This window comes from Falco cherrug, chromosome 3 (genome assembly GCF_023634085.1).
Source record: "Falco cherrug isolate bFalChe1 chromosome 3, bFalChe1.pri, whole genome shotgun sequence".
Taxonomy (NCBI): domain Eukaryota; kingdom Metazoa; phylum Chordata; class Aves; order Falconiformes; family Falconidae; genus Falco; species Falco cherrug.
Window position 1 is genome coordinate 2,499,207 of NC_073699.1, and position 27,751 is coordinate 2,526,957.

Below are 27,751 nucleotides of genomic sequence, written 5' to 3' on the forward strand. Positions count from 1 at the left end.
TTATCTTGACTTCATTTCTGCTGCACAGTTATTTTAGATCTAGCAACGGACTTCTGTTGTATCAGAGTCTAGTAAAGACCTTTTGGGCAAAATTAGTTTATAATGCATGTCTTTGCAGACCTGGTAAAATGCCTGTGAAGTCTGAAAATGACATTTTGCTTTAGAAAAATTATCCTTTACATAACTTTTTTTTCAAGACAAGCTGTCAATATGTACTCCTGCTCTGATGAGACTTCTTTATTTATAGCTGTTTGAGCAGCAGAGACATGCTTGCATCCTGGATATCCTCTTAGTATTTCAGGTTTGGGCATCTGCTGGAAGAGCGTACAGAGAATTGTTTGTGAAATGCATGTGGATACAAGACTTCAAAGGACTACATTCTAAAATGCTCGCTCTGTCTTCTTTGTCCATGTAGAATCTACTCTGATATTTTTCAAGGACTTAACGTTCTATCTGTGGACACTCAAAACCTCTTACACAAGAGCTGCAGGATGGCTCTTCCAAATTAGGTGTTAGATTTGTAACGAGGGCCAGACTGCCTGAAATTTAGCAGAACAGGTCTTTAACTGTGGAGGTCAGCCAGCTGCAGTTGACTTCTGGCTTTTTCCTCTCATTGGACACCAACAATAGCCTACTCAGGCAGTGAAAAGACAGCTTGCCAACTGTAATTTTTTAAATAAAAGTGGCTAGATAGTTCTGTAGTTTTCCCATAGCTTCTGCATCTAGGGTCAGCTCTGCTCTCTGAGTAAGTCTTCATTCTAGAACAAATTGCTACACAGGACAGCAGGGGAACACTGGAAAGGGCAAGCCCTCTCAAGGTAGCTACCCTACCTCACCCCAAACTAAGAAAATTCAGATTGTTGATTTGTTTTTTTCTAATCCAGCTTCTTAGGTCTAACTTAAATTTTTTAAGGTCTGATCTTAGTGATAGTCTGATTTCTACATACTTTGGGTTGAAGCTGAAAACACAGAACAAATGATAGAAGACTTAGTCTGTGTCAAAGTACCATTTTTTTAGCTGATAATTTACAGATTCAGTTTTCTAGATTCTAACCTTTTTGAGACCAAGACATCAGCTTCCTTCATTAATTCAATATAAGCTTGCAGCTCTGCGCATCTTGCAGTTCACACCAGCAAATTTTTGGGATATAACAAAACGCAAGGTTTTTCAATGTCACATTTTTTTGCTAAAACGTTCACCCTTTCTGCTGCAAATAGAGGACTAGAGCCCTAAAATGCAGAAATAAGCACTTACAAGGTTGTTAATCCTACCAGGTATTAAAGCAGTCAAGCTTAACAGTCATAGCAATGTATGCATGCAAAATGGAGACAAGATCACATGACCTCCTGATCTTATGTGTCAAGGATGTATTTTTGAATAGTTCTTATTCTTATCCTTACTTTTCTCCCTAGACTTTTTTAAATCCTTAGGGCTAAAGCTATGGCAACTCTGCTTTACCTCCCACTTGGTCTCCCCATCATGTTCCACTAGCTTCATTCCATGCTTGTTTTTCAGATGTCTGTTGAACTCCCATTTTGTACCATACACAAAGCTGCAAACAGGACACTTAATGCCACCTATAAGGAAACACAAATAAATTCCTGGAGTTATTTTCATATAATTTCTTTTTCAAGGCAGTAAGGACCCGTTTCATTGGACCTCATCTCAATCAAGCCATGTAACTGTAATTTAGAAATTTCCTTTAGCAACTGTGTCCAACAGGAAAAAAAGAAAAAAAAAATAGTTGAACTCTCACAATGCTTAAAGAGCAATTTTAGATAATGGTAATGGAAGGAGTCTCGAACAGCTCATCTATCTGGGAAGCTACAGGAATACCGCTCCCCTGCCTGCATGCCTCCCTTCAGTAGATGTGAAGTTGCAGGAACGCCGTTACCATCTTTCCTCTTCTCTGCATCTCTCTCCCTGGGGAACCCCTACCGCTGACCAAGTGGAAAAAAAGAGCAGGAACAGGTAATTCTGCACTAGCCTCAGATACAGCATCATTTCTGCAATTAGGCCCATGTAAAAAGTATTGGTTTCATCTCTCAGGAGCTAGATGTTAAGGGAGATAGCCTACTATAACAGAGGGAACACAAATTGCAAAGTGAATAGTAACTTACTCACGGAGTGAGAACTGGTGCTTGCTTTGCTAACAAAAGCCATTGTAGAAGTGGCACGTGCATTAGAAAGTGAGGATTTTTTTCAAGGAATGACAACATAGGAAGTTTTACCAACACCACCCCTTTTTTTTTTTTTTTTTTTTGCTTTGCCACATACAGATAGTGCAAACGTAGGGGATGCTTCAGTCTGTGCAGAATCATTCCCGCAGTCATGATTCTGGTTGAAATTCAAGTTTAGCAGCCAATGGAGACTAGTTCTAGTTCCTAAGTGAAATTTCTTTCAAGTCTGAGGGCGTCTATGACTTACATTCTGCTTTAGGCTTACCAAAAGCAAAGCCTAGCTTGTTTTAAATAATTCTGAACTAATACTTTTGCCCTGTAAATACTCTTTTTTTCAAATTAGAGTGCCTTTGAGACTATTTTTAGGGCCTACTTCATTACATATAATTGCGGCTTCAAATATAAATTGTATGTATAGTCCACATCTCTGTAACACTGGGGTCTCTGACAAGCTTCCACTTTAAATACTGGTTCCCCGTTGTCCTGCAAAGCCCTGGTGTGACAGCCTTGCAAAACCACAGTGCACTGTACTCTTTCTGGATGTGCTAGGATTTTTTTTTAAGTGCTTATAAACAACACTAAGACCTTAATATTTAACATACACAATAGTCGCATACTTTAATAATTTTTTTAAAATGTAACTTCTCCAAGACAGCTGTTGTAGTTTTCTCAAGTTTCAAACAAACAATTTATTTTTTTTGCCACATTATCAAAGCATACTAGAAAGAGATAAAATGTAATGTCACCTTCACCGAACTATCTCTGCTTTTGAGAGTTTCTACTGTTTATGTTAAGATGCAAAACCTAAGTTTTCTGTCTATCTACAAAATGATGCATAGCATGAATTTAGTACAATGTGTACTGTTTGAGTATGCCGCGTTACAGGTAAAAAACTGAGCGTGACAAAATTACAAGCATCCAGTTTTGTACACTAGATTAAACAGCTTTTACTTCTTTTTCTTATGAAAGTAATTTGGTCAAATGTCAGATCTCAGCTGCTTGTAATTATGCATGTAAGTATTTCTCTTTTATCCCCCTATTGACTAAAGCAGAACAAAAATAATTTGCATGTGATAAATTGTTGCATTAGGTGACTAGAACTCATTCTAACAAATCTAATGGCTAGTGAGGTGAGTTATGCCACATTAGGAAATATGCCACCAGATGGCTGACTCCACATTATCATGGCAAATGATGACACTTACCCATCATGTTCAAATGCTTCAAATATACTCTCATAAACTGGTTATAAGCCAAGTCCTCATTGCACAGTCTTTTATGAATAAGGTGATTAGAAAAAGCATTCCCTTTTACATTAATGTAAACCTACCATATGATATTCTACCAGGTGAAAAGAAATATTTTTTTTATTTTGATGAAACAGAATATAACTAGTCATTAGGGTCTTTCATCGAGACTTACTGTTTCTATACAATTCCCCCTCTCTGCTCTCAATCTATCCTAAGTCTTCATCAGACTTCACCATTACAGCAGATTCTCAACACTTCATCTCCAGACAAAACTGATACAGTTTCCTTATTAAGGGAAACTCAAAAGTTCGCAAAAGCAAAATACCTTTATTCAGATTAGGACAAAGACATTATCAGTTACAGAAAATGAAATTAAATATTCATTTCACACCAACCTGTAGTATTAGGAAAAACCTGCTGTTGTGAAAGACAGGACATTTTGCTGCATTACTTTGGAACTGAAGCTATTGTAACAATACACCAGATAAATTAAAGCTGTAACTTTTGTCATTATGACTTTAATTAAAGAACATATAATGGAAGCATAGAATTAAACTGGTAATATATAACTCCATGTCAGTGACTGGATATGAAAGGTCAGGAAAATTAATTTCTAGATGATTCTTTAAAGTAATGGGTAACATACAGAGAAAGTTAACGAATTACACACCTTATCTACTTTCAATACTAAAACTGATGTTTGCAACAAAATAATGTGCACAAATATTATACAGCTCCACAACTTTTTTCCATCATGGCATTGACATGTGCTCTCCACATTATTTACTTCTTGGCCTAAAATATCTATAAGACAACTATTATTTTATGTTAAAAAAACCACGTGATGATAGCGGTATAAGAGAACACAGAGGCCACAACTGGATCATCACGCATGTACTGCACAAGTTGCTGCACAAACACAGATGGAAAATCTGTCTCCCAGAGAGTACAGGAACACATAAACAAAACAATGGATGGTAGGGAGTATCAATGAAGAGAAAAGAAACAATTTCAGGAAAAAAAATTATGTGACATGCCCCACACAAAGCAAATGAAACTAAAAAAGGAAGCTATCAAATGAACAAACAGGCAGAGTCTCACAAAAAAACTAGTGGGTAAGGCATATATAATACTCTTGTCCCCTATGCAGAATACATCAAATTCTTATAGTGTTTATTTTCCTTTATTACTTTAAAATACTAAAATAAATGTCAGACAGTAGACTTCTATTTAAACAAACAAAAAAATACCCACCCACCCCCAAATCCCCAAGCATTTCCCTGATCCTGGCTGATTCTAATTTCTAATATAAACCCAGAAATTAAATACTGCTGTCTATCCCTGGCAATGCAGTTGCTCAAATGAACATGTTCCCTCTTCTATTCTATGAATCATTCATTTATTTATAAACTCATTCTAGGAATCTTGAGTAGAGTCCAGCAGTCTACAGTCATATAAATATTTCCAATTAAAATTACTTGAAATGTCTGCAATGCAGTCAGAAACCAGTTGAGAGTAGAGAAGAAAAGATGAGCAAGTATGAGGCAATTCACGCTGGGCTCAGTGGGTAACTTAGAATACAATATGAATAGATAGAACTTTTATTAGACATCAATCTTTCTTAGTTTCCCTTCCCACTTTTTTTCCAAACCCTTTTGCTTGCCGCTTCTCCCACTTTTTCTTTTTTGTCTATAGTACTTTAAGTTCAAAGGACTTGTTCAATATCAGGTCTGAAGGGTCTTCTTCCCTTATATGAATGCATGAATAACTGTCCAACATCGCTTTTCAGATCTACGAACATGGTAAACTGAAACGCTACAGGCTGGTCAGACAGCAGGCTGCACCGGCCGGCCCAAGTGGCTCAGAAACACACACCTTGTCGTACTGCATCGTATGTCCGCGATGATCTGTTTGTGCCGTGTGACCCAGATACAGAAGATCTTCTGATTCCAAAATCAGGAAAATTTTTATGAACTTCAATAGGACTCATGTTTACCACCTCCAAGTGTAAATCCTAATTACCAAAAGTCTCCCCACAAGGAACTTTTTCCCCCCGCACTGAGATATCAAAACATTGAGAAAAACCTGACATTTCTACAGTATAATAAGAAATCTGCAGGTCTCCTGTTTTTATTTTGAGACCACAATTAGGATCCACGTGATGTATCATAGAGCAAGAAATAAAGCTGGCGAGGGAGGCTGCACGTGAGAAGAGTACAGCCATCACCATGGCTTTCCTCACGGCAGAGGCTTGGTAAGAGGCACTGACTCTGTAGCTGCTCCATGGATTCGAAGCCCCTTTACTGCTCTGAAACTCCACACAGCAAGCAAACACGCGGAAGGCAGGCCCAGCACTACAGCAGCACAGGAAACACAAATGCTGTGTAGGGATGGGAGGAGGAGGAGGAGGAAGGATGCGAAGGCAAGAGATGGAAAGAACAGAACAGACGATTTCAGTTGGAAGGGACCTACAATGACAGCACGTTGTTAAGGGCATTGTCCAAATGCCTCTTGAACACTGACAGGCTTGGGGCACCGAGCACCTCTCTAGGAAGCCTGTTCCAGTGTTCCATCACCTTCCTGGTAAAGCAATGTTTTCTAATGCCCAGTCTAAACCTGCCCTGGCGCAGCTCTGACCCATTGCCACGCGCCCAGTCACTGAACGCCAGGCAGAAGAGATCAGCACCTGCCTCTCCACTGACCCTCCTCAGGAAGCCATAGGGAGCAATAAGGTTGGTGCTCAGCCTCCTCTTCTCCAAACTAGGCAAGTCCAAAGTCCTTAGCTGTTCCTCATACTCCTCACAGGACATTCCTTCCATCCCTTTCACCAGGTTTGTTGCCCTCCCCTGGACACATTCAAGGACCTTCACATCTATCTTAAACTGTGGGGCCCAGAACTGCCCACGGGACTCAAGGGGAGGCCACACCAACGCAGAATACAGGGCTAACCACCTCTTTTGGCCGGCTGTTATGCCACGCTCGATGCCCCCCAGGACGCGCTGCCCTCTTGGCTGCCAGGGCACAGTGGGCTCCTACAGAGCTGCCAGCACCCCCAATCCCTTCCTGCTGCTCTCCAGCCGCTGCTCTCCCAGTTCATAGTTATCCCTGGTGTTATAGTTATCCCTAGGTGCAGAAGCTAGCACTTGGACTTGTTAAATTTCATCCCATTAATCATTGCCCAGTGCTCCAATGTGGTAGACAAAGCATGTCCACCACAGAAAAAATTAAAGGCTGTTGTCTCCCATCTCACTCTAATGTCTTCATTGTACGCCTACTCCTCCATCATAGGTTTTTTGTTGCAGTGGAAAATAATTATTTTCAGAAATACGTTTACATGGCTCCCAAAGCGGAAAGAAAACCTAACTAGTATATGATTACTTTTATTTGTTCAAGACATTGTAAATATGGTCCTTAATTTTATATTAACAGAATTAAATCTCAGGTACCTATTCTTAAGACTGGCTACGGACAAACAATTCCTCGCAGTGCTCAGGTATTTGGAAAGTTCAGCAAAGCTCCCCATAGTGCACCATTCTTCCTGCACCAGGATGACTACAGAAGAGGCTCAGAGTACTGACCAAGTAAAAATTACTTTAAAATTACTTTAAAACAACTGCAGGTTCCCCGTCAACTTTTACTGTCTGTGAAAATAATCATGAAATTCTACTATACGTTCCTGCCCTGAAATTTATAGACAACGATCTACTTTTTAAATTATTTCTGTTTTTTTTGACAAAAAGGAAGCAAAGAAATGTCATATAAAAATAACACAGGCTCAAACTCCTTAGCGTAGTTGCACATTTCTCCATTATAGTGCAAGTTTAAAGGGATAGTCTCAGACTTCAATTTGAGTGTCTTTCTCCGTGTCATGATTTCAGTATTACTTTAACATGGATTAATGCCTTCAGTAGATAAATCTTCTGCATTAGATGAATATTTTGGAAATACCATTTAGAAATAATGTCATCTTAGAAGAATTATATTTAATTCATTATCTAATGCAAGAAAATTATTTTGATCTCCACTATTCTTCAACTAAACCAGAAATTTTGAAGATACCAAAAAATACTATGAAAAGGGTGGTAGTTTCTATTAAAATAATAAGGAAAATACTTCCTAAAATTATCACAAAATAAGAAAATCAACTCTACCAACCATTAAAATATTTTCAATATAATTTAGTGTTTAATTTGGCTTTCTTCTCTTCTTCCCACACCAGGCACTAGAACTGAAGGAGCTTCACACCCAAAACGGTATGTGACTGCACAGTCCTTGTTTGCTTTGGTTCACCCACTTCGTGTGCAATAGTAAAACTACTCATGGGAGCTGGGCAACTTGTACACGTCTCCTTTGGTAGCACCCAGACACTGCAAGGAATGAGTTCCAGTTTATGCTATCTGTATCAAGTAGAAATAAAGCAACCAGTAGCACTGACCATCTTTTCAGAAGGATACAGGACTTCATCTGGGATTAAATTTATAGACAAAACCAACAACCAGGGATATAACTTTTTATGCTACTATATACAAGTGCTAAAAAAACCTACTACAATCTGATTTTCTCTCCCACCTGGCATTGATGGACTTAGCATTATTAGGTTTGTGGTTGGATTTGATGTAAAGGTCTTTTCCAACCTAAATGATTCTATTCCATTAGCTCTTCTATTTAGTCTTGAATTTTTGATGCTCCCCAAAATCCTTTTCGCCTTTACTTTGTTCATCTTTCAGTACAATTTCTGTAATTGACCAGGTGTCTGTATCTAACTAGTCTTATTTGTCTTTGTCTTTGTGTAGTGTGTCTCTGGTTTCACACAGAGAGCAGCAACAAGCAGTTGTTCTAGGCAGAGTGAGATCTTTAGGACACTTAACACAGAGATGTAATGTAGGGAAATGCAGCCCTGGTAGGACAGCATTGACGAGCAGGGATGCAGGATGCAGAACAGGGAAGGGCAGGCATGGAGTGATAAGAAGTGGGGCACAAGCTTGGCACTGAAGAACCCACAGCTACAAACAACTCAGAAATGATAACGCAAATCTGTAGCTGGATAAAACTGGTTTTAGGGACAACAAGAAAAGGCATTGAACATAGATGAAGGGCAGTGTATATGGTAAATCTGGATTTAATCTGGAGCTAGAGACCAATGAGAAAGAAAAGCATAAATGGGTGTAAGCACACATGTAACAATGGCCCCAAGTGGAGGGGGAGAGGAAGATGAACATCATACTCCTCCCAGGAAAGAACTCCAGACGCTGACAACTTATTGACAACGCCATCCCAACACCAACACCAGAGGGAAATCACCCATCTTAGGACTCCGAAAAACAGTGGAGGGGTGACCACAGCACCAGGCAAAAGAGTAAAAATTACCATTTTAATTGTATTAATAATACTATTGAGACTTCTTTATGTAAGCACTCTAACTATACTTTGCTGATTTTTTAGAAATAATTAGGGCTAGATAAATGGTGATTCTTGAATTAGACTGTTAAGTTTTCCATTATACTAATAAATTCTTGTCTTTACTTATATAGAAAAGGTGTGCTTCCTTTGCCCATAAACAAGATTCTGAATATAACAATTTGTAGCCTGCTTCACCTTTACTCTCATCTCCCCCTCATTTTTCTAGTAAGGGAGTAATTTGCTGCCATTTATTCTTCAGCCTCTTTCCTTACGTTTGCTGATCCTTACCTTGAGTTTAACTTTACAAAACTGTCATAGAAATTTATCAGTAGAACGATTGAAATTTTTCATTCATTTCAACAGACTTCAACTTCACTTCCAAAAGTAGACAAACAAATGATAAATGTATGCAACAATGAATAGTACCGGCAAGGTCAATCAAAACTTTGGTTCACCCATCCTTAGAAATCATGACAAAAGAACACTGAATGAAGGGTAAAAGGTGGGCATTTCAGAATTACTACAAAGCAGTAATGATTTATCACATAACACCCAATAAACTGAGGAAAATGCATATTGCACAAAAGTTTGCATTTAACCAAGTTTGCACGAGCAAAAAAAATGACAAGTTTTATATTGTAGAGATGTACCTTGTTGGATAAGGGCTTCTGCTGCAGGCTCCCCAGAACCTATGTTTACATACTCTTCATTAGGATGCTTTCTGTTGTAATGCCTCTTCAGGGAACCAGATATGTTGCAGGAATAATGGCAATGTGCACAACGGAAAGGCTAGGAACAAAATGGAAAATGCTAGACCGTATTTCCTGACCTCTTCAGAACACAAGCCTAAGCTGCAATGTTTTGATCCCAAGAAACCATGTTGATTTCTGGTTTAGGCATCTTTCACAGATTCTAAAATTCAATGTAAGTGGAAGTTGTACCTAAATGTTTTTAGGTACAACTAAATATTTTTTATGATGTGCAAGACAACAAGTATTCTCAACATTATAAGATCGTGACCTACTTTTCATAATTTGGTAAACTGTGTGTTTTCATAATTGATGCTCACAGGTCTGACCACGTGGAGACTTTCTACTACAAGGAAATTACTCAGCTACCATTAGCTTTGGTCTGGAAATGGGCAGTAAGAGAGCTAAAATACACAAAGGTACAACATGACTGTGCAGCCAATCTAACTGAACAGATAACCAACCGTACCTGGGGGTTGAGCTCCTCCCCGTCCCCTTTCACTGACACCTGCGTTCATGTGACCATTCGGCAAGCTAAGTCTTGGGAACTAAACTGATTAATTTTTAAGAACATACGTCTTATTTTCTAAATTATTTTCTAAAGAAAATGTTTAGGAAAACAAGTGTTTGTGCCTAAAGTTAGCCTTTGAGAATGACCTTCCGACTGAGATATGTCACAGTTAGAGGAAGCTTGACACAACCATCAGGGTCCTGGAAAAGAACGCTGACCTTGACCCATGTCCTTGGGGAAATGTCAAGTACCTCGGAATGGGATACAACATGTTTCATGCACAGCACCCAGGCCCAGCTGAAGTTAGTCAGCAGAAAGTGGTTGGTACAGAAATGTTGATGAAGAAGCTGAATTTAAAGCTGGGAAATGTCTGCAGTCAGGGTCCATTGACCAGAACATTCCCCTAAGCTTGCTGCTCATGACCTTCCTTCAGGCTCCAAACAGCAAAAATAAGGAAGAAAAGTGGTGTTCAGATTCCCTTAACCTCACAATTCAGAGGGTACTGTAATATTCAGCTATTCAATTTTTCAGAGAGGGGTACTTTTCTATTGCTGAAACTTTTTTCAAGAAAATAATCCAGACAGAACACTGTGTTCTTGTACCACTTTCTACATATTTGCATATCCTGCATGTTATCTCCTGTCAGATAGCAGGATTGCAAATCCACACAGCCTGGAAGTACAATGGCTTAAATTACCATTAGGTTGTAAAAATACTGACATTCCTCCGAGTTGGACATGCATGCAAACAACTGTTCCAGAAGGAGACAATGTGTTACTAACAGGCTTTTTGAACTTTTGACAAATACTCCTGACTGACCTATTTCAGTGTTTTGCAGCTCTCCTGGTAATGCACTGAACAGCCACACTTCTATAGAGGCTCACAGAGGACTGAACAGAGGTGCTGAGTCAACAGTTTTAAAGCTGATCCCGAGGTCAGAACCAAGTATATTTCAAGAACTGCATCATGAGTACATTCAACCCATTAGCGATGAAAAAAGGAAAAGTATGTCTTTTCATTTACAAAAAATCCTTTCAAAAAAAGAAGACCACAGCAAAACTACATACTTAAGAAAGAAAAACTATTTGTTCAAAATGTTTTATCTCTTTAGATGACTTGCTTCATTTTCTTATATGTCTTGTCTTCCAAAATTTAAATGATGAATCAAAAGACTGTCTTCCTTTCTGCTTTATGGAGGTACATAGCATTGGTAAGTATTAAGAATGATGGAGTGTACTCTTTAAGGAAGCAAAACGGTTTGTTAGATAATGAAAGATGTGGCATATGAACATAGTATGATGTTTTCAAGAAGAAGTATGCTCATTGCCAAGATAAAGTGTTACATTAAAATAAACATTTTTCATACATACAAAAGACTGGTGTTTTTTTCTGGAAAAGAAACATATAATTTCTATTTCCTGAATAAAATATTGCACAGTTCATTACATCAAGACCTGTCATGCCAAGAACCAACATGAAATTTAGGAATAAAACCATAATACAGTCTTTTAAAATAAACCGTATCTCTAACCTAAACACATCATAGAAACATTAACAATCTTCACAACTCTTTCCAAGGCAGTTTCAGATAAATGGGGTGTTTTAAAATTAATTATTTTCAATTTTCTTCAAGTATATGAACTGATCTATAGTACAATAGACTGGCAAACTTTCAGAGTAAATGCAGGTGGGCAATGTATGGGATTCACTTCCCTACTTCCTTAGGACATTTTAAGGTACATATTAGATTCCTTCTCTCAGGGACTGACGATCGAAAAAACCAATAAGGTTTATTTTATATTGCAACATATGTCTATTTTTGGCAAGAAAAGATACTAATTAATTGTCCACAAACAAAATAACCCTATCTCAAAAGTGTGACTATAAAGTCAAAATTCTTGAAATACTATGTTAAGATGCCATAACTGTCACCAAACAGGAAAATGTGCCAGTTTTTTCAAACTGTTGTCTGAAGTTCTATGTGTTTCTAAATGACTTGTCAGTACGCATGATTTACGTGTTTTCTTACCTTGAAAGAAACATGTTGTTCCATATGACGTAGCAGCTGTGGTTTTTGGGCAGCTGTGTAGTCACACACCGTACATTTAAACTGCTTTCCTGAAATGGGAATAGAAAATGGAGTAACCTTTTTCTATTTATGTTCAGAAAACTACTGATTGTATTTCCTTATAAAGATAATTTCTAAAATGCTACGAATGTGCAGTGAACAATACTAGAAGTCTGGCACTTGTGTTGCAAAAATTTTGGTTAAATAGAAAGCATAGCAAGGAAGAAAAAAACGCCTTGAGTGTCATCTTTAAATTATAAGCATTAAATAGTCTAGACGCTCCTGGAATAGTCACTTGGGAAAGGACAAAAAGAATCCTTATAGTGCAGCCTAAATGGAAGAAGGAAATCAATTATTTACAACTGCAGGAACAGTTATTTTGCTGTTTGTAAAGCAGATTTGGAAATCCTTAAAACACAGATGTTTGGTTATGTTCACATGTTTCTATTTACTTCTGTCCCAAGTACTGAACTGTTATGATTCAAACACATTTTCACCTCAAAGCATTCTCTCTCCCAGATATTTTTTTCCTTATGATTTAAAATAACACAATTCCCTTTCTTTTACTCTCTGGGTTTCATACTCCCCCTCTCCGTATTTCGTCTTTTAAGATTCCATCAGTCCTGCTACCTCCAGCCGAATGACAAGGTGCATTAAACACACAAAGACTTCATTCCTGTATTAAATGCCCATGGCTGGCAAACTGTATTTGACTGACATGGAATAACTATAAGCTAACAACTTACTCCAAAAACAAAAGAACCAGAAGGAAGGATGGAGAAGTACAATACATTTTTTTTCCTGAATAGATCAGGTTTCTTTAGATTCTGGATCTTGCTCAAAAAAGTTACAGGCATTTTATACTGAGTGTGAAAGTTTCCATAAAACACAGCTAAGAAAAACCTTAAGACAATTTCTGATATCTAATTAAAATAATGAAAACCAGGCTTTCTGTTTTATTTCTAATCACAAACACTAATAAGCCTGGGTTACCGAATATTTTTCTATCATGCCAGTCATAAGAAGTCTGTTTTCTGGAGAAGAATAAAGCAGACAGAAAACTACTTTATATTCCACTGGTTAAATTGACCTTGCAGGGCTGATATTTGAAAAAAAATTGCCTGGATTCGTAAGTCAGGAAGGCAAGCATCATAAACAGCAAAACATCTTTCAAATTCATTTATTTGTGAAAGAACACTAGATGTGCACCAGTAAGAACTTTTGAAGCGCTGTCACTATAGAAAGGGACACTGGGCAAAGAGAAACTGTCAGCATTCAAGAGGCTGAAAGTCCCCTGACAAATCATGTGCTGCATTCCTGGTGGCAAATGTTACCTTTTTTTTCCACAAGTGTTTGAAATGCATGAAGAGTTTACTGGGGTGGACTTAGTGAGGAGAATTACTTAAGACTCCACAGAGAGTGAGGTTCTGTTTCTTACGGAGCCAATGGAAAAATGTGTTTTCCAAAGGTATGGGGAATTTCCTGGAATGCTTCTGGAAGTTTTAAAGCAAGGCAAAAGAGCTAAGTTTTGGATTTATTTGTATCAGTCAACAAAGGAGGTGCATCAAAAAGGAACATGCAGTCACCTCGGTTATTGCAGAAGATGATGACAGTCTGAAGCCAGATAAAAAAGGCTCCTGGTAATAACATTGCCTCTAGAGTCCAGGTTTCAGCCTGGTAAGAGAATATGGTTTCTTGCATGCAATTAAATGTTTCAAACTAACTTCACACCTTTAAATTAAACCCAGACAAAGCTAGTTCTTGCACAACTATTGTGTTATTCTTAACAGTGCCAAATTTCAAAGCAGCCTCTGCTGAACTGCAGTAATTACCTACACACAGATACGTTTTTTTCAAGAAATAAGAACCAACTCGCAGGTAAAAAAAATTCAACTTCTGTTGCTGAATTTCGCTATTTGGACGTAACAGATGGTGAAAACAAAACAGAAAGGTTTTGAAATTAAACACTATGCAGGGTTTTTTTTTACAGCACCCTAAAAAGACACCTCTTTTTTCTTTATATTCTAATCACGCACCAATCTCCTTTTAATTCAAATACAACTTACTCCTTCTCTCAGCCAGGAATCAGCTGAGGATTGCATTTGGTAAGTAAAATCTTGATTCTTGCATATTAAGTTTAGAAGTGTGTACAACACCTGCTTGTTATTGGCCAAGATAGTTCAAAATATTGGAAAGTACTTTCTGGATAATGAGTGATCTACTAACTGGTAATACTCCAGTAACTACATACTTCCTATAATATGTACCATATCAATCTAAAGGGTTCATGTCTTTCACTTATACATACAGATACAAGCATACATAAAAATAAATACCTCTGATAGAAAAACATCACATATACTATAAAGATGTTACAGAGCATTGTGTGCTTTCTGTGAAAGGATAATGCTAATTAATACCTGTATTTTTCCAAAAAGAACTGAAATGAAATGGTCAATAAAGAGCTGAATGATGTTTCACAAGGTTGCACGAGTAACAAAGATCAAGCTACTAAGTCATAATGAAGGTCTGTACAACTTACCCTGCTACATCATTTACTTCCATTTGATAATCACAGAGGAATAAAGCATTGTTGAAGTAATGATATAAAATTTTCTGGATTTGCATTTCGCTTCTTTCTGTTATCATCACAGAAATATTAAAAGTATGGAGCAAATGCATGTGCTGCGTGTGTGCCTATAGAGAATACAGGCTCAGGCTTGCCCCTGGCTGACCAGCCCTGCAGACACAGAGCTGCAGCAGCCTTGGCCTCCACTGGGCTACTGAATTCAGCAACTCCCAACGATATTCCCAGAGAATAAAGCAGTAAGGGACTTTAACCATGGAACTATCTGTATTTTCGAATTTCTATTGAGAATAACAAATCTCTGTAAGAATACAAAGGGATATAAAGCCAACGTAAAATTTCAGAAAAATCAAGTAGTCCAGAAACAGCTGTCTTTCACAGAACTTCATTTTGCAGAAGTTTTGAATTATTTCATCAACAGTGTCTCTTGGGAATAAACAAAATTTTTAAGTAGCTCTTAGTGTTCAACTGAAAAATGCTTGTTAATAAGGTCTTATAGTACAGCCAGTATTTATAGCCCTAAAATAAACTTGAATTTAATAAACATGCACTTACCATCAGCAGTGTGAAGGAGTTTATGGCTCTTCAAAGTGCCTTTTGATTTGAACTTTTTCCCACACATATCACAAAGGTGCGTTTTCTCTGTGCTGTGACGATTCATATGGGCTTTCAAGTTACTTTTGCTGCGAGTGGCATACTCACAGAGAGAACATTTGAAGGGTTTGACACCTAAAAATAAAAAAATATACTATGAAACAAACAAGCTGTACTTTTAAAATGAGAGGGCAGACATTTGCTTGAAAGAAATTTCAGATCATGAAAGCAACATGGATAACAAGGTCAACATTTTAAAATTTGCATATCTACATCTAAGAAATTTCACCTATAGCTTCTACGTAAATGATAGCAAGCTCTTGACAGCATCATTTAACTTACTAAGAGAAAGGAGGGTTCTTTTAGAATTAAATACTTCCCTATTGAAGCCAGGTACTTAGTTTAACCAAGCAAAAACTAGCATTTTGGTCTTGGTGTGTCCATCCTTCATTTAAAAGTAGAATCCAGACTATGTAAGTTGATGCGGAGCTGGTGTACATACCAAATCTCCCTCTAAAAGTCTTCAGATAACTATCATTCTCTACTTACTGCAATAAAGAATGAAGAAACCTGTTTCAAGGAGGACTGGTTCATTAGGTAGTTAATATGTAAGCAGAAGCTAAATGTGCAAAACTGTGTTTTATTGTTAATTAGTGTCAGATTTGCTAATGGCTCACACAGTAGTACTTTTCCCCCCACCTCAGTAAGCACTTACAATTTCACTTCTCTCAAACAGTCCAAAGCATGTAATAGAGAGATACACAGTATGCCATCTAGCAGAAGGTCTACAAGAACAAAGTAAATCCTTCAAAGAAAAGTTGAATAAATATGAACTGTCAGAGTAGTTCAACAGTTTCATGAGGCTCTGGCAGTTTTAGATTGATATTCATGACCTTAAGACTACATTTACAAGCATGAGGAATTACAGCCTACTTTAAGCAGACTTGATTGCACACTTTGATTTGGGAATAAATTTCTATTCACCTCTTTCTCCTGCCAGTTAGATGAAACGGGTCCCAAGCTCTTCTGGCAGAATAAACAAACTGTATCTATGGAATACACAAGTAATTGCTGTAAGCCTACGATTCTGCATTAAAAACTCCTTAATGGAGTAAAGGCTGGTGCAGAGGACCACTGCTGTAGTGCACATGCAGGTAAGCTCATAGTTAAAGCATTCAAACAAATAGGCAGTACGAGCATATTTGCGTGGGCACACTTTGGAACCAAAATATCAGCCTGCGTGTACCAAATCCCATCATCCCCTTTAGGCAGAGGGATGGCTAAAGAGTCCAAAACCATGCTCAATCATCATAGAAAATTTGCTCCATAGATCATTAACTGACTAAAGAGAATACGGGTGGTCTTCCACCTGTCATAAAAATAGACAGAATAGGTAGACACAAGATTTTACTGGGCATAGATTTTAAGTTCAAGGGAGTTTTAACCTGTGTGTTGCCGTATTTCTGGAACTCCTCCCTGAAAAGACACAGATATGATCAGCATTATCTTATGGGGGTTTTGTTACTGCTTATGTCTGTGGCAGCTAGCTGCCACGCTCCGCACGATTTAATTAAAATACACACAGAATTTATATGTATACATTAAAGCAACTGGATTTCAATTGTTTTACTAATAGATTTCCAGACCAAGTATTTCTGGACAAATGTAAAAGGAGCAGCAGTTATTCATTAGAAGATACAGGAAATTATTTGATTTAAGAGACTGAGCACATATTTAATTCACTCCTCCTTATGCTATTTATTATAGAATACTTTACAGAAGGTTTATGAATGACTTTTGGAAAAAACCTCAATGAGAAACTTATAAATTTTATAAAACATTTAGGCTGTCTATTCATGTATTCAGTTCCATATGTGATCCAGAATCTATTAAACTAATTATTCAACCTTCACTGTGGCTTAAAGTTTTTGATTCAGGTATAGCAATAAATTTGAATTCCTTTTTTTGTCAGCAACACTTGTATGGAATATGAGACTGACTATATGCCCAGAAGCTTAAAAGCAGAGTTTTACCTTCATGAGCCCAAATATGACGTTGAAGGTCTGATCCATTCTTCATAAAATAAAAATCACAGTAGGGACATTTCACAGCTCGTTTTCCAATAAGTCCTTTCAGCTGAACTCTTCTGCCAAGAATCTCAGAAATAGTAGTCATTGAAACCTCTGAGAGAAATGTAAAAGGTAATAAAAACCAGAAGGACATGAGGGAATTTGTTTTGTAAGTAATATTGAAGAGCGAGATCCTGATTCACTCCAACTTTTTCAAAGCTCTGCTTCCCCTACTGCCACTCAGGTAAGACCTGAGCAAAGAACATAAGGACCTTTTTTCCTTTAGGGCTTCTAGGATGTTCTGTGCTCTCTCTCCTGACCTGTGTACTCAGTGTCCCCACTGCCTGATTAAGAAAAGATATTTTAAATATAAAAAATCTTGGGTGTGTCACAGGCTTAGAAATAATTTTCCCACTATTAATTTTCCCAATATACTTATTTGGCGCTTTTTCTATCAATTATTTTCAAAAGATTTTATTCAGGATTTCACCCCAGATTGCCAGATGTCAAGGATCTGAAGACAATTCATGTCAGCCACAGCTGTAATAATGAGAATGCCTGATAATCAGAAATGTTAAAGGAAAAAAACAGACTCACAGAACAAAAGTGACTGGAAGGGACCTCTAAGGTCACCCACACCAAGAAGGGCCAACTTTGGAGTTTCAACACAAAGTTACATCAAGTTGCTTCAGGTCATATCCAGTCCTGTTCTGAACAGGATGGCAATTCTACCACCTCTCTTGGCCCATTCAAGTGTTTGATGACCTTAGGAGTCAAAGTTAGTTGCCTAGTTTCTAATCTGAATCTCCTTGCTTCAACTCATGTCCCTTCACTGTACAGTTCCAAGAAGATTCTGGCTCTGTCTTCTTTTTAATCTCTTACTAGGTAGCTGAAGACAGCAATTAAACTTCCTCTCCCAGCCTTTGATTATTCAGGCTAAACATGTTCAGCTTTCTACGTTTTTCCTTCATATGATCAAATATCTTAGTTGTCACAGTGAAAAAGCTCAAAATAATGAAGTTTAAATTAAAATGTCCCAAACACACATAATGAAAACATTGTCAAATGCTTTAAAAAAAATAAATCAAATTACTCAATGCATTTCACAGTAATAAAATGCTGTCACTTGACTCAAATGAAAATACAGCACTCATGCAATCTAAACATTAAGTATGAAAGCTGGTGACTTATTATGCTCAAAATCTTGTAAAATTTTAAAGTTACAGTCTAAACTTAGATTTTTACCAAATATGAACTGTTATACCTAGTCTCGTGATGATAAGTCCCAGAGTGGAATCAAAAATCCTGCCTGAACTCGTATGAACAAGGAATCCAACTTCAAAAGGGAAACATAAAAGCCCATGAACTGAGCATAGATATGTTCTAAAGGACCCCAAAAAAGAAAAGAAGTCTGAACCTGCATCTGCCTTCTATGGCTTATATCCTTCATTCGTGACTGCAGGCTAGTATGTCTGCTCAGTAGGCATCTATTAAAGCTGATGCCTCTCATGTCTCAGGACTATTAACAAATATCATATTAAATCAAGACAATGGATGAATAGGTAGATAATTCTGAGAGCTGGAACCAGAATACGAGACCCTTCACTGATGAGTACCGAAGTCATCTGGCAGTAAAGCCAAGCTCTCTTATCTCTTTGGTTTGAAATACTGCTCTGCCAAAGTCCACAGAAATTTTTGTCCCACTATATTCATGGGACCAGAATTCAACTCCTATTCTCTGCACACCTAGAAGAGGAAAAAAGTACTGTTTTATTTCATACTTTCTAGTTGATGAAATGGAAGAGACAAGAGAGGAGTCACGCTAAATGATATTAAGAAATGAAGGAGAGAGGAGCCCCAGAAATAGCATTTTAATGATAAATATGAAAGGATTTCAGTTTAAATTAATTTTTGATATGTGGTTTTAAAATTCAATTCCTTTTAACAGTATTCATTTTTCCTCTCATCTTTACTCTTTTCCATTTACATTTTTAAAAACAATTGCACTCATTTCACTGCGGTACTTGATCGTTTATACCATCAGACCCCTCACATTCATTTGGCTTGTAATTAAGTATGTTGTACGAATAAAGGATTTCCTCCTGATTACAAGAGCAGCATGCACAGGAAAAAGATTTGTGCATTAATTCTCCTCCATATACTACAACAGTGTTGTTGCATAACTACTGCATAGGCATATCAGATGTAGCATTTCTTTAGTACCATGGAGATATATATAATAAATCTGGTATTTTGCTTCTAAGTTCTATTTGCCTGCGCTACATGAATTAAAAATGAGGACACAAAATAATAGGCTGTGCAGATTTTCTTTTTTAACCTTACCACTATTATAACCCAGAGTTAAAAAGAACCCACTTTCCTGGATCAAAAAAAAATGTACACTATACTTTTAAAGGGATTCAGATACCAAACGAATTGTTCCAAAGTATTCTTCAAAAGCATGAACTCAGCACGTCAGGGCTCCAGTTAGCTGGCACTCCTGGACCCCAGACACAGCACACAGGAACAATTCAGCAGACAACGGACCAGTGCAGACCAATGGCAACTTGTAAGGATGCAGTACGTAAGGTGCTGCTCGTTTACAGATCGCATTATTTAGGGAGGCCTCCTATACTCCCTGGCTGACAGCACAAAGGCTTTATAGGCACAGCTCTTGAGAATCCATTTCTATGCTCACTGGGTGACATAACTCCCGACTACAGTATAGCACAGAAGCCTTTCCTCATCTCAATTTGCTGCATCAGACATGTCCCCTGATGTATGACAAGCCCTCCAACCACACTGTTGTAGAGTGCTCTGCAAATAAAGAGGTTTGGTCACTAAAGAACTAAACTGGGAGCTAGTCGGAAATTAAAGGGAAGGAAATTGTTTAAAACACGGGTCTAGCACTACCTAGTGGCAGTAGGAGCATAAGAAACTACTGCTTTACCTGGTATGTTGCATTTCTGACAAAGGCAAGAAAAGTTACCTCATTTTAATTGGATTTTTTCTTCCCCAAACTCAGTTTGAGCATGGCCAGTATTTTCTTTCTTAATATCAAATTAAGTCGGGTGAGAAGTGCCACGCTAGACGAGTTAATTACAGTCTGCTGGCCGATGCAGTCAGCCCTCCCGCACCCACAGCAGCAGCGGGCCTTCCTATCGCACGTAACGCCAGAGGAAAGTACAGACACAGCAACGCGGCTCTGCCGAGTGCACATCAGCCAGGCTTAGACCAGGCCCCGCACTGGCCACCTGAGCATTTGGGAAAGGATTGTTCGCTCAGGCACAGCACACCGGCTCCCCGCAGGCACCTCCTGTTGTGCTTGCAGGGATAAATCAGGGCACTGGAATGCACAGTATGACCCGGGGTTGGACTGTGGTTAGCTTGGGCCCAGCCCGGCTTGTCAGCTCCGGCTTCACCCTGGGCACAGCACATCACAGCTGGTTCCCCGAAGAGCCGGGCCACCGAGCCCAGCGGGCCCTGGAGGTGAAGCCCAGCCACGCACTAATGAGCGCGCACAAAGGCAGCTCAGCGACCTCTGAATTCATGTCAATCACCGACAGACAAAATAACGTGCAATAATTGCGTTTCTGTCACTTTATGGATGGCCAACAGGATTTTTATGTCTCATGGGCTGTTACAGGATGTCTGTCTGTATGACTAGTTCCAAACTTCCCAATGCTTAATTTTAATTCACTTGGGTCCTCCTTTGGAATTGAGTTCTCTGCCAGATGAAGATAGATTTCTTAGCGCAATTACCTGATATACTCCACAACACACAAGCTGGAAGAATGACTTTTCTCACTCTAAATTCTAAAATCTGCAGACCCAATACAATTCTTACTCTAAACCAGTTAAATTAGACATAGACTCGGCTCTTTCTGTGCAATGTAATCACATTACACTGCTCGCTCTAAATCTTTAGCCATTTAATCCAACAGACTGAGAAATTTTCCTTGATTTTTTCTTACCAGGGTGATTTGTCTTGATGTGAGATTTTATAAGTCGATCTTCAGAAAATGACTTCTCACACACAGGACAGGAATAACTCTTCTTATCCTTAAGGGAGAAAGAAAGAAAGAGAGAGATTGCATTATCAGTCCAGTGGTGTAACCACTGCAGTCATTATTCAGTAATACATGGTTCTCAACAAAGTTATAATAGAAGGTTCAGTTTTTAAGGAAAAAATGAAGATATTTATAGTGAAATAAGTGCAGGAAAAACATTAAAGTATTGTAAACATATTATTAATCTTCACAAATGAAGGGCTCCAAGTTATAGCACATGAGAATATGCACAATAAATGTAAGCATTATCTTGACTGACTTTAGACAATCAAGAAGCGAAAGATCAAGTCACATAACAGAAGAGAATACATTTGATATAAGCAGTAATATTCAGGGTTTTCCCATTTCTTTCACAAGTCCACCCTTCTGAAACCTAAGGATCAGTTCTCATTATTCTGAAGATATCCACCATATGTGTATTTATAAAATGGCCTGAAAATGAGCAGAAGAGTCAACAATGACAGACACCATGACTTATTCAGTGTCTGCATTTCTAACTACTTTATAAATATCCAGCACTTTATATATTACCAATAAAGTATTATTCTAATTTTTTTTTTTTAAAAAAAAAACAACTTACAGACTGCTCTGGCTTTTATCAGTGGCACTGATATTATAAAACATTTAGCACCATTAAACAAGTTGAACTGGAGAGTTTTGATTCAACTTCTTCCTATAAACAATTTAAGTGTAATTGTAATTTCAATGTTTTTACAAACACGTCAAACTCCACATAAAAAATGTAGGATTTTTCTCCATTAAGTGTTAAATTACCCTATTCAAAACAATCTTTGCTGCTTATTATCTAAATTGAAGAAGTTTTTCTTTCCAGAAGCACCTGCTGACACAACAGACTGGATGCTCAATCAAATGCGTGCATCATCTAGTCACCTCTGCACTGACCAGATTAACACATGAAGAGATTATCAAAACAACAGATGGAGTGAAGTCTAGTCAGTCCTGACAACTAGGCAGATAGCCAGATAACACGTTACCTGGTGGGAGATGTGTCCCTACCAAATTACCAAGAGATCACTGTCAAAAGGTGAGCTGAAGCTACAGAACAGATATTTCACTAGCTATTTCAGGACAGAAAACTTCCTGAAGAGCATGAAAGGAAGATTACTGTATCAAAGAGATAGACCCCCTCTTTTTTTTTTTTTTTTTTTTTTGTTATGAAAGGGAAATTTATTATGTATGTATGTATGAAATTTTGTTATGAAAGAGAAATTTGGATGTAACAGGAGAATAAGGATCCTAGACTTTACCAGTTTCTGACCTGAGACCAACCAGCATCTCTGAATAGCGAGGAAAAATGTACAAGGAGGCTATTATTGTCTGTATGCTGCAGTTATACATCTATAAATGGACACCTCAATTAAAAGAAAAGGAAAAATTAAAGCATTTTCATGGCAAATAGGTTTTGGAATAAGATGCAGGTATTTGCATTCAGTCTCATTTACCTCTGAGAAAGAAATTCCTATGTTGAAGTACCTACAAGTTAAAACCAGAAGTAGCAATAAATAATTTTATGACAGTAGGATAGGGGACATGAAGCTTTCATCACCATTGATATGGCAATGGCATGAGGAGAGTTCTGCCTGCGCTGTTAGAAGGTCATTTGCTCCTGTGAGAATACTTATACCAGGGGCTGGGTGTAGAAGCTTCTAAAGGATTACCACCCTGAGTAAAGCAAGGACAGTATCTTGCTCTGATGGAGTTGGGGCAGTCACCATCTTGAGTCCTGAGAATCTCAAGTGAAGCAGGAACAGCAGAGAATAGTAGCTGGTTTTTGGAAGAAGAAATTCAAGGAGTCTACAATGCTCCGTGAGCAAGATCTTCTCGAGAAAAAGCTGTTAATTTGTGGAATTAGGTTCTCTCAAATGTTATCACCTATTATCCCTAAACCTGCTGATGATGATTTCAGACTTGCACCTGAACACATTACTCAAATGAAAATTAGTAGAGCAATTCTAATAAAACTCTATAGCAATGTTGGCACCTTTTCAAAGACTGGGTTGCATGATCACATTCATGTTGTGGCACATGTAAGAAAAAATAAGTGCAGTATCATTTAGGGGATATTGAGGGGCCGGCTGAAATTTGTTGACAGATCTCACTCTGCTCCTCAAACTTGCTATATAACTGTTTCAAAATAGACAATAAATAAAGAATTAGTATACTTTTAATGTACAGTTGGGTATTGCTGGTCTTTAATACTCACCGTATTATTTCTCATTGTGTCCAGAACACTAAGACAAATACACCTTGCTGTTTCATAAAGTTAAATAAGCCAAAAAAAAAATAATCCTACCACTCCACACACAGTACTTTAAGTAAAATACTGTAATTGTGACAACTTTACATTCTTGCTAAGAATCTTCACGAAGCCAAGACTACAAGCCTGTGCCTGAGGGAAAAATCAAAATCATCAGTAAATGCAACAAGAGCTATAGAGCAACATGAAAGTATGGGCACCAAGAACACATCTTTCCACATGACAACGGTAACAAGATTTTTCAATAACAAACTAATCCCACAGCTTTCTTCAGGGAGTTAGAAAGTTATCTATACCAAGTTCTGCAGTAAATGATCTTCCAGAGGGGTATCTTTTGTAGTGTAACAAACAGATCGTGCTTCTGAGCACCGAGTCCCTTCAACATGGATCTGTCAAGCTCGTCTCTCACAGAAAGCACGCAGCTGAAGCCAAACCTTTCACTGTTGTTTCTCCAGGCCAGTGTCACAGACTTTTTGAGCTTATATTATTAGTTCTGAATGTTTAAGTGTACTTCTGTTGCTGCTCTGAGAGCTGTGCGACAGTGCTAGTCCTTCAGTGTAATCCCATCACTCTCAAAATCAGTTTTAAGAAATCCTCTGCTGCAAACAAAATATTTCATAGCACCTAGGTCACAACACAAAGCCCCAGAGGTCTCTCCCACTAGAGCTCCAGCTCTTCAGAGTGCCCTTGCCATGGGTGATGACAGAAGCACTTTCAAGGACTCAGGCTGAGGATATAGTAATACCTTCATCACATTCTCAGCATGCAAGCTTTCCTCTGGTTAGAATAAAAGTTATTATCCTATGCCTTATCAGAGTGCCTGCCTTTTAAATGCCTTTGAGGTGTTTTGGTTTTTTTTTTTTTTTTTTAAGGACACAAAGAGAAGTGAAGTATCAAGGGAGCTGGATTTACCTTTGTTAGACACCAGCTGCACAGTCCAATCAGCACAGTCCCTTCCACACTTCCTGAGACTTGCTAAATCCCCGTTAGCCAATTTGAGAAAATATAAGAAACTTAAAATACTTCTGAAAGTTAGCTCCGTGACTGAAAGTACTGTTCATGTTCCATGAATCAGGAATTAATTAGGTTCATAAATATTCTTACCCCTAGTGAAAAAAATTAGTCTAATGGTACCACAGAATTTTCTTGTTTATGCTATGTTTCATTATAAAATAACATCACTGACATAGGAACCACAAAGTCTTTCTATACAAATTAATTAAAATTATTTATAAATTAATTGAAACTCATCATGCTAAGAAAGCATCAGTTATATCGCATATACCAATTTATAGCTCTCTGAAGAGAACTTTTTTCCTCTGTTTCAAGAAAATTCAAGGGGCAGGTGTACTAGTATATGTTAGTACACAGTCATGAAAAGAAAAATGAAAAGCCTCTGTATATGTAGCATTTATACCAACAGAATTCCATGAAGTTTACTTAATGAATCAAATATACTATGACCTCAACTGCAAAACATCAGAAACAGCAGCTATTCTACTGCACTCATCAGTAAAGAGACACTCTATGACACAAGCATCTTCTCATTTGAAAATACATGAGTACATAGGATCATGTATTGTATGATCTATACAGCAATTTTGCCACTAATTTCAAAAGAGACTGTGTGAACTCCTGACTGCTTTGTTATCAATTTCATTGATAGTGTACAATTAAGACCATAGCCATAATAAAAAGTGTTTAGAGAATTAGACAAATATGTTCTAGAAATCAACAATCTATTCCACTCCTTTTAGTAGTAGTGACATGATTTTATGAGCAGAAAACTAAGCTCTCTTAAATATTGGTACTCTGAGAGCATTTCCAGCAAAAGTTCCCATAACTCAATTAACGCAACATTTGATTGTATAAGTTCATAGAGGAACAGAGAAACAAAGCCTGCTCCTGCATCTGCTCAGATCAATAAATTAATTAAATTAATTAAATTTCATTTCTAATGCCTATGGGAAGAGAATTAGGCCCTTGAGTTACATATCCAATGAGTGAAGATGTCCAGAAATGATGCTCAAATCAAAATTTTCAAGAAAGATTCCCAAATTAAGCTGATGTCCTATTAAAATGCAACTTAGCTAAAAGGATCTGATATACCCAGGAGGCGGCTGTGCACACACGTGAAGGAGGCTACAGGAAAATTTGCAAATGGTTAGACAGACTTTTACAAAGCCTGGCAAGCAGCAGAAATCACAGCTCACAAAATGACAAGCACCTGCATACAGCATTACTTAAGCATTTTTTCGTGAAATAAGCACTAGTAAAAATGAATGGCTAGCTGACATTCATTACAGAAGCAAGGGCCAAGAACAAAAAGGCATTTTCCAGCTGAGTGCCTGACCATTAGATCATCGATTTTTTGGTTAATTCCTTTCCAGTACCTTGCATTCTCTACTATGTAGTGGCACTGCTCCAGAGGCAAAGGTATCACCGCCAGACCAGAGATGGCCTGAAAATTAGCACTCCTCAGGAAGGGGAAATAAGCAATCAGAGCTCAAGTATCTCACTTCCTACTGAAAGCGATAACTAGGCTATTACCTGAAAGGTCAGCAGCATTATGAAATTTCTAAGCATCCTTCCAAAGACAAGAATCGTTTCTATCCTGAAATGTACGTGAAAGCAGACATCGGCACCAGTTAGCAAGTGATGGTTCTGGGTCTGAACTCCAGTTTTACAGAGGTGCTTATCTTGCAGTATCAATTACATATATAGATTTAAAATAATTTCAGAGACAAACCTCTCCATGATGTTTATCTGTTTAGCATACCGAGTACTGTAAAACCCAGTGGAGGTTGTAAACAAACACTGGTACCTACATCAACATTGTCCAGTTCCACAAACAGTCCCTGACGTTACCACTAGCTCATTCATAACTAAATTATTCAAAAGTCATTATAAACAGCCCATGCCTTTCCTAGATAGTATGTCATTTATGTGATTCACATGTGTGGTGGTTTAAACTTCTAAAGAGATCCATAAATGCCAAGAATCATCAAAAACCACTACACAAACCTTAAAGGTAAAAGACAGGTACTGAAAATTGGAGAATATACACAAAATTTTGGAATGTTCAAGGCCAGGCTGGACGGGGCTTGGAGCAACCTGGGCTAATGGAAGGTGTCCCTGCCCATGGAAGAGGGGTTGGAATGAGATGATCTTTAAGGTCCCTTCCAACCCAAACCGTTCTATGATTCTATGAAAATGCTGGTTTTGAATCAAGCTGAGCCTCAATTCCCAGACTTCAGAAGTAGAAATCTTCCCTGTAACAGTGTGTAGCAAACACAGAGGCAAGAAGCAGCACATACGCATTCCCCATCATCATCCCCCAGGGAACAGAGAATCCCAAATTCCGCACAAGACTTGGATGGTACATAGAAAGTATGATCGGTGGCCATACACTGAGCAACAAGGACGAACAGTAAACTGCTTTTTAATAACCATCATGTATCCTGTTCACCAAATAATACAGGGATCCAGCTGAAAAGCAGCCAGCAACAAAGTACCAAAAGATAAGCATCCATACAAGGAACTGAACTGAGATTTTAATATCACCTATCTCCAGGAAAGCTTTAATTTTAATATTTATTAAGAACTGATTTTGCAAACTGAAATCAACATTAAAGTTGCTTCCCACATGTAATTGTGCACAGTTTGTTAAAGTACTATATTTTGGAATGAGTGCTCCTGTCCAGTGAGGTATGCATTAAGTAAATAGATCAAGCAGTGGGCACAAAGGCCAATATGAGAACTGCCAAGATTAGTTACTGAGTAAATTCTAACACATTAATTTTTCAAGCCATTCAAATACTCAAATAGATTTGAAAGTAAGCACCAGCAAGCATACCTCTGAAAGATCTCGCTGTCACAGTGTTTTTAATTATGAAATGCATTTTCTCGGTTCGGTTTAGTACCATGAAAATGATCCTGTTGGTGGGAGCTGTTGAACATACATCACACTTGAAAAGCAGTACTTATGTAAGGA

The 27,751-nt window shown here is 37.9% G+C and overlaps 1 protein-coding gene across 4 annotated transcripts in view; it reads right to left on the bottom strand.

Moving 5' to 3' along the window:
* ZFAT (zinc finger and AT-hook domain containing) overlaps positions 1 to 27,751 on the bottom strand; it is a 145,065-nt gene that overhangs the window by 19,436 nt on the left and 97,878 nt on the right. For all 4 annotated transcript variants that reach the window (XM_055703584.1, XM_027805476.2, XM_055703583.1 and 1 more), the window contains exons 8-13: positions 21,384 to 21,471; positions 17,374 to 17,523; positions 15,302 to 15,475; positions 12,121 to 12,209; positions 9,482 to 9,620; positions 1,460 to 1,578 (exon numbers count right to left, since the gene is read on the bottom strand). In XM_055703584.1, coding sequence (XP_055559559.1) covers positions 1,460 to 1,578; positions 9,482 to 9,620; positions 12,121 to 12,209; positions 15,302 to 15,475; positions 17,374 to 17,523; positions 21,384 to 21,471 — 759 coding nt within the window. The remainder of the gene's footprint in view (positions 1 to 1,459; positions 1,579 to 9,481; positions 9,621 to 12,120; positions 12,210 to 15,301; positions 15,476 to 17,373; positions 17,524 to 21,383; positions 21,472 to 27,751) is intronic.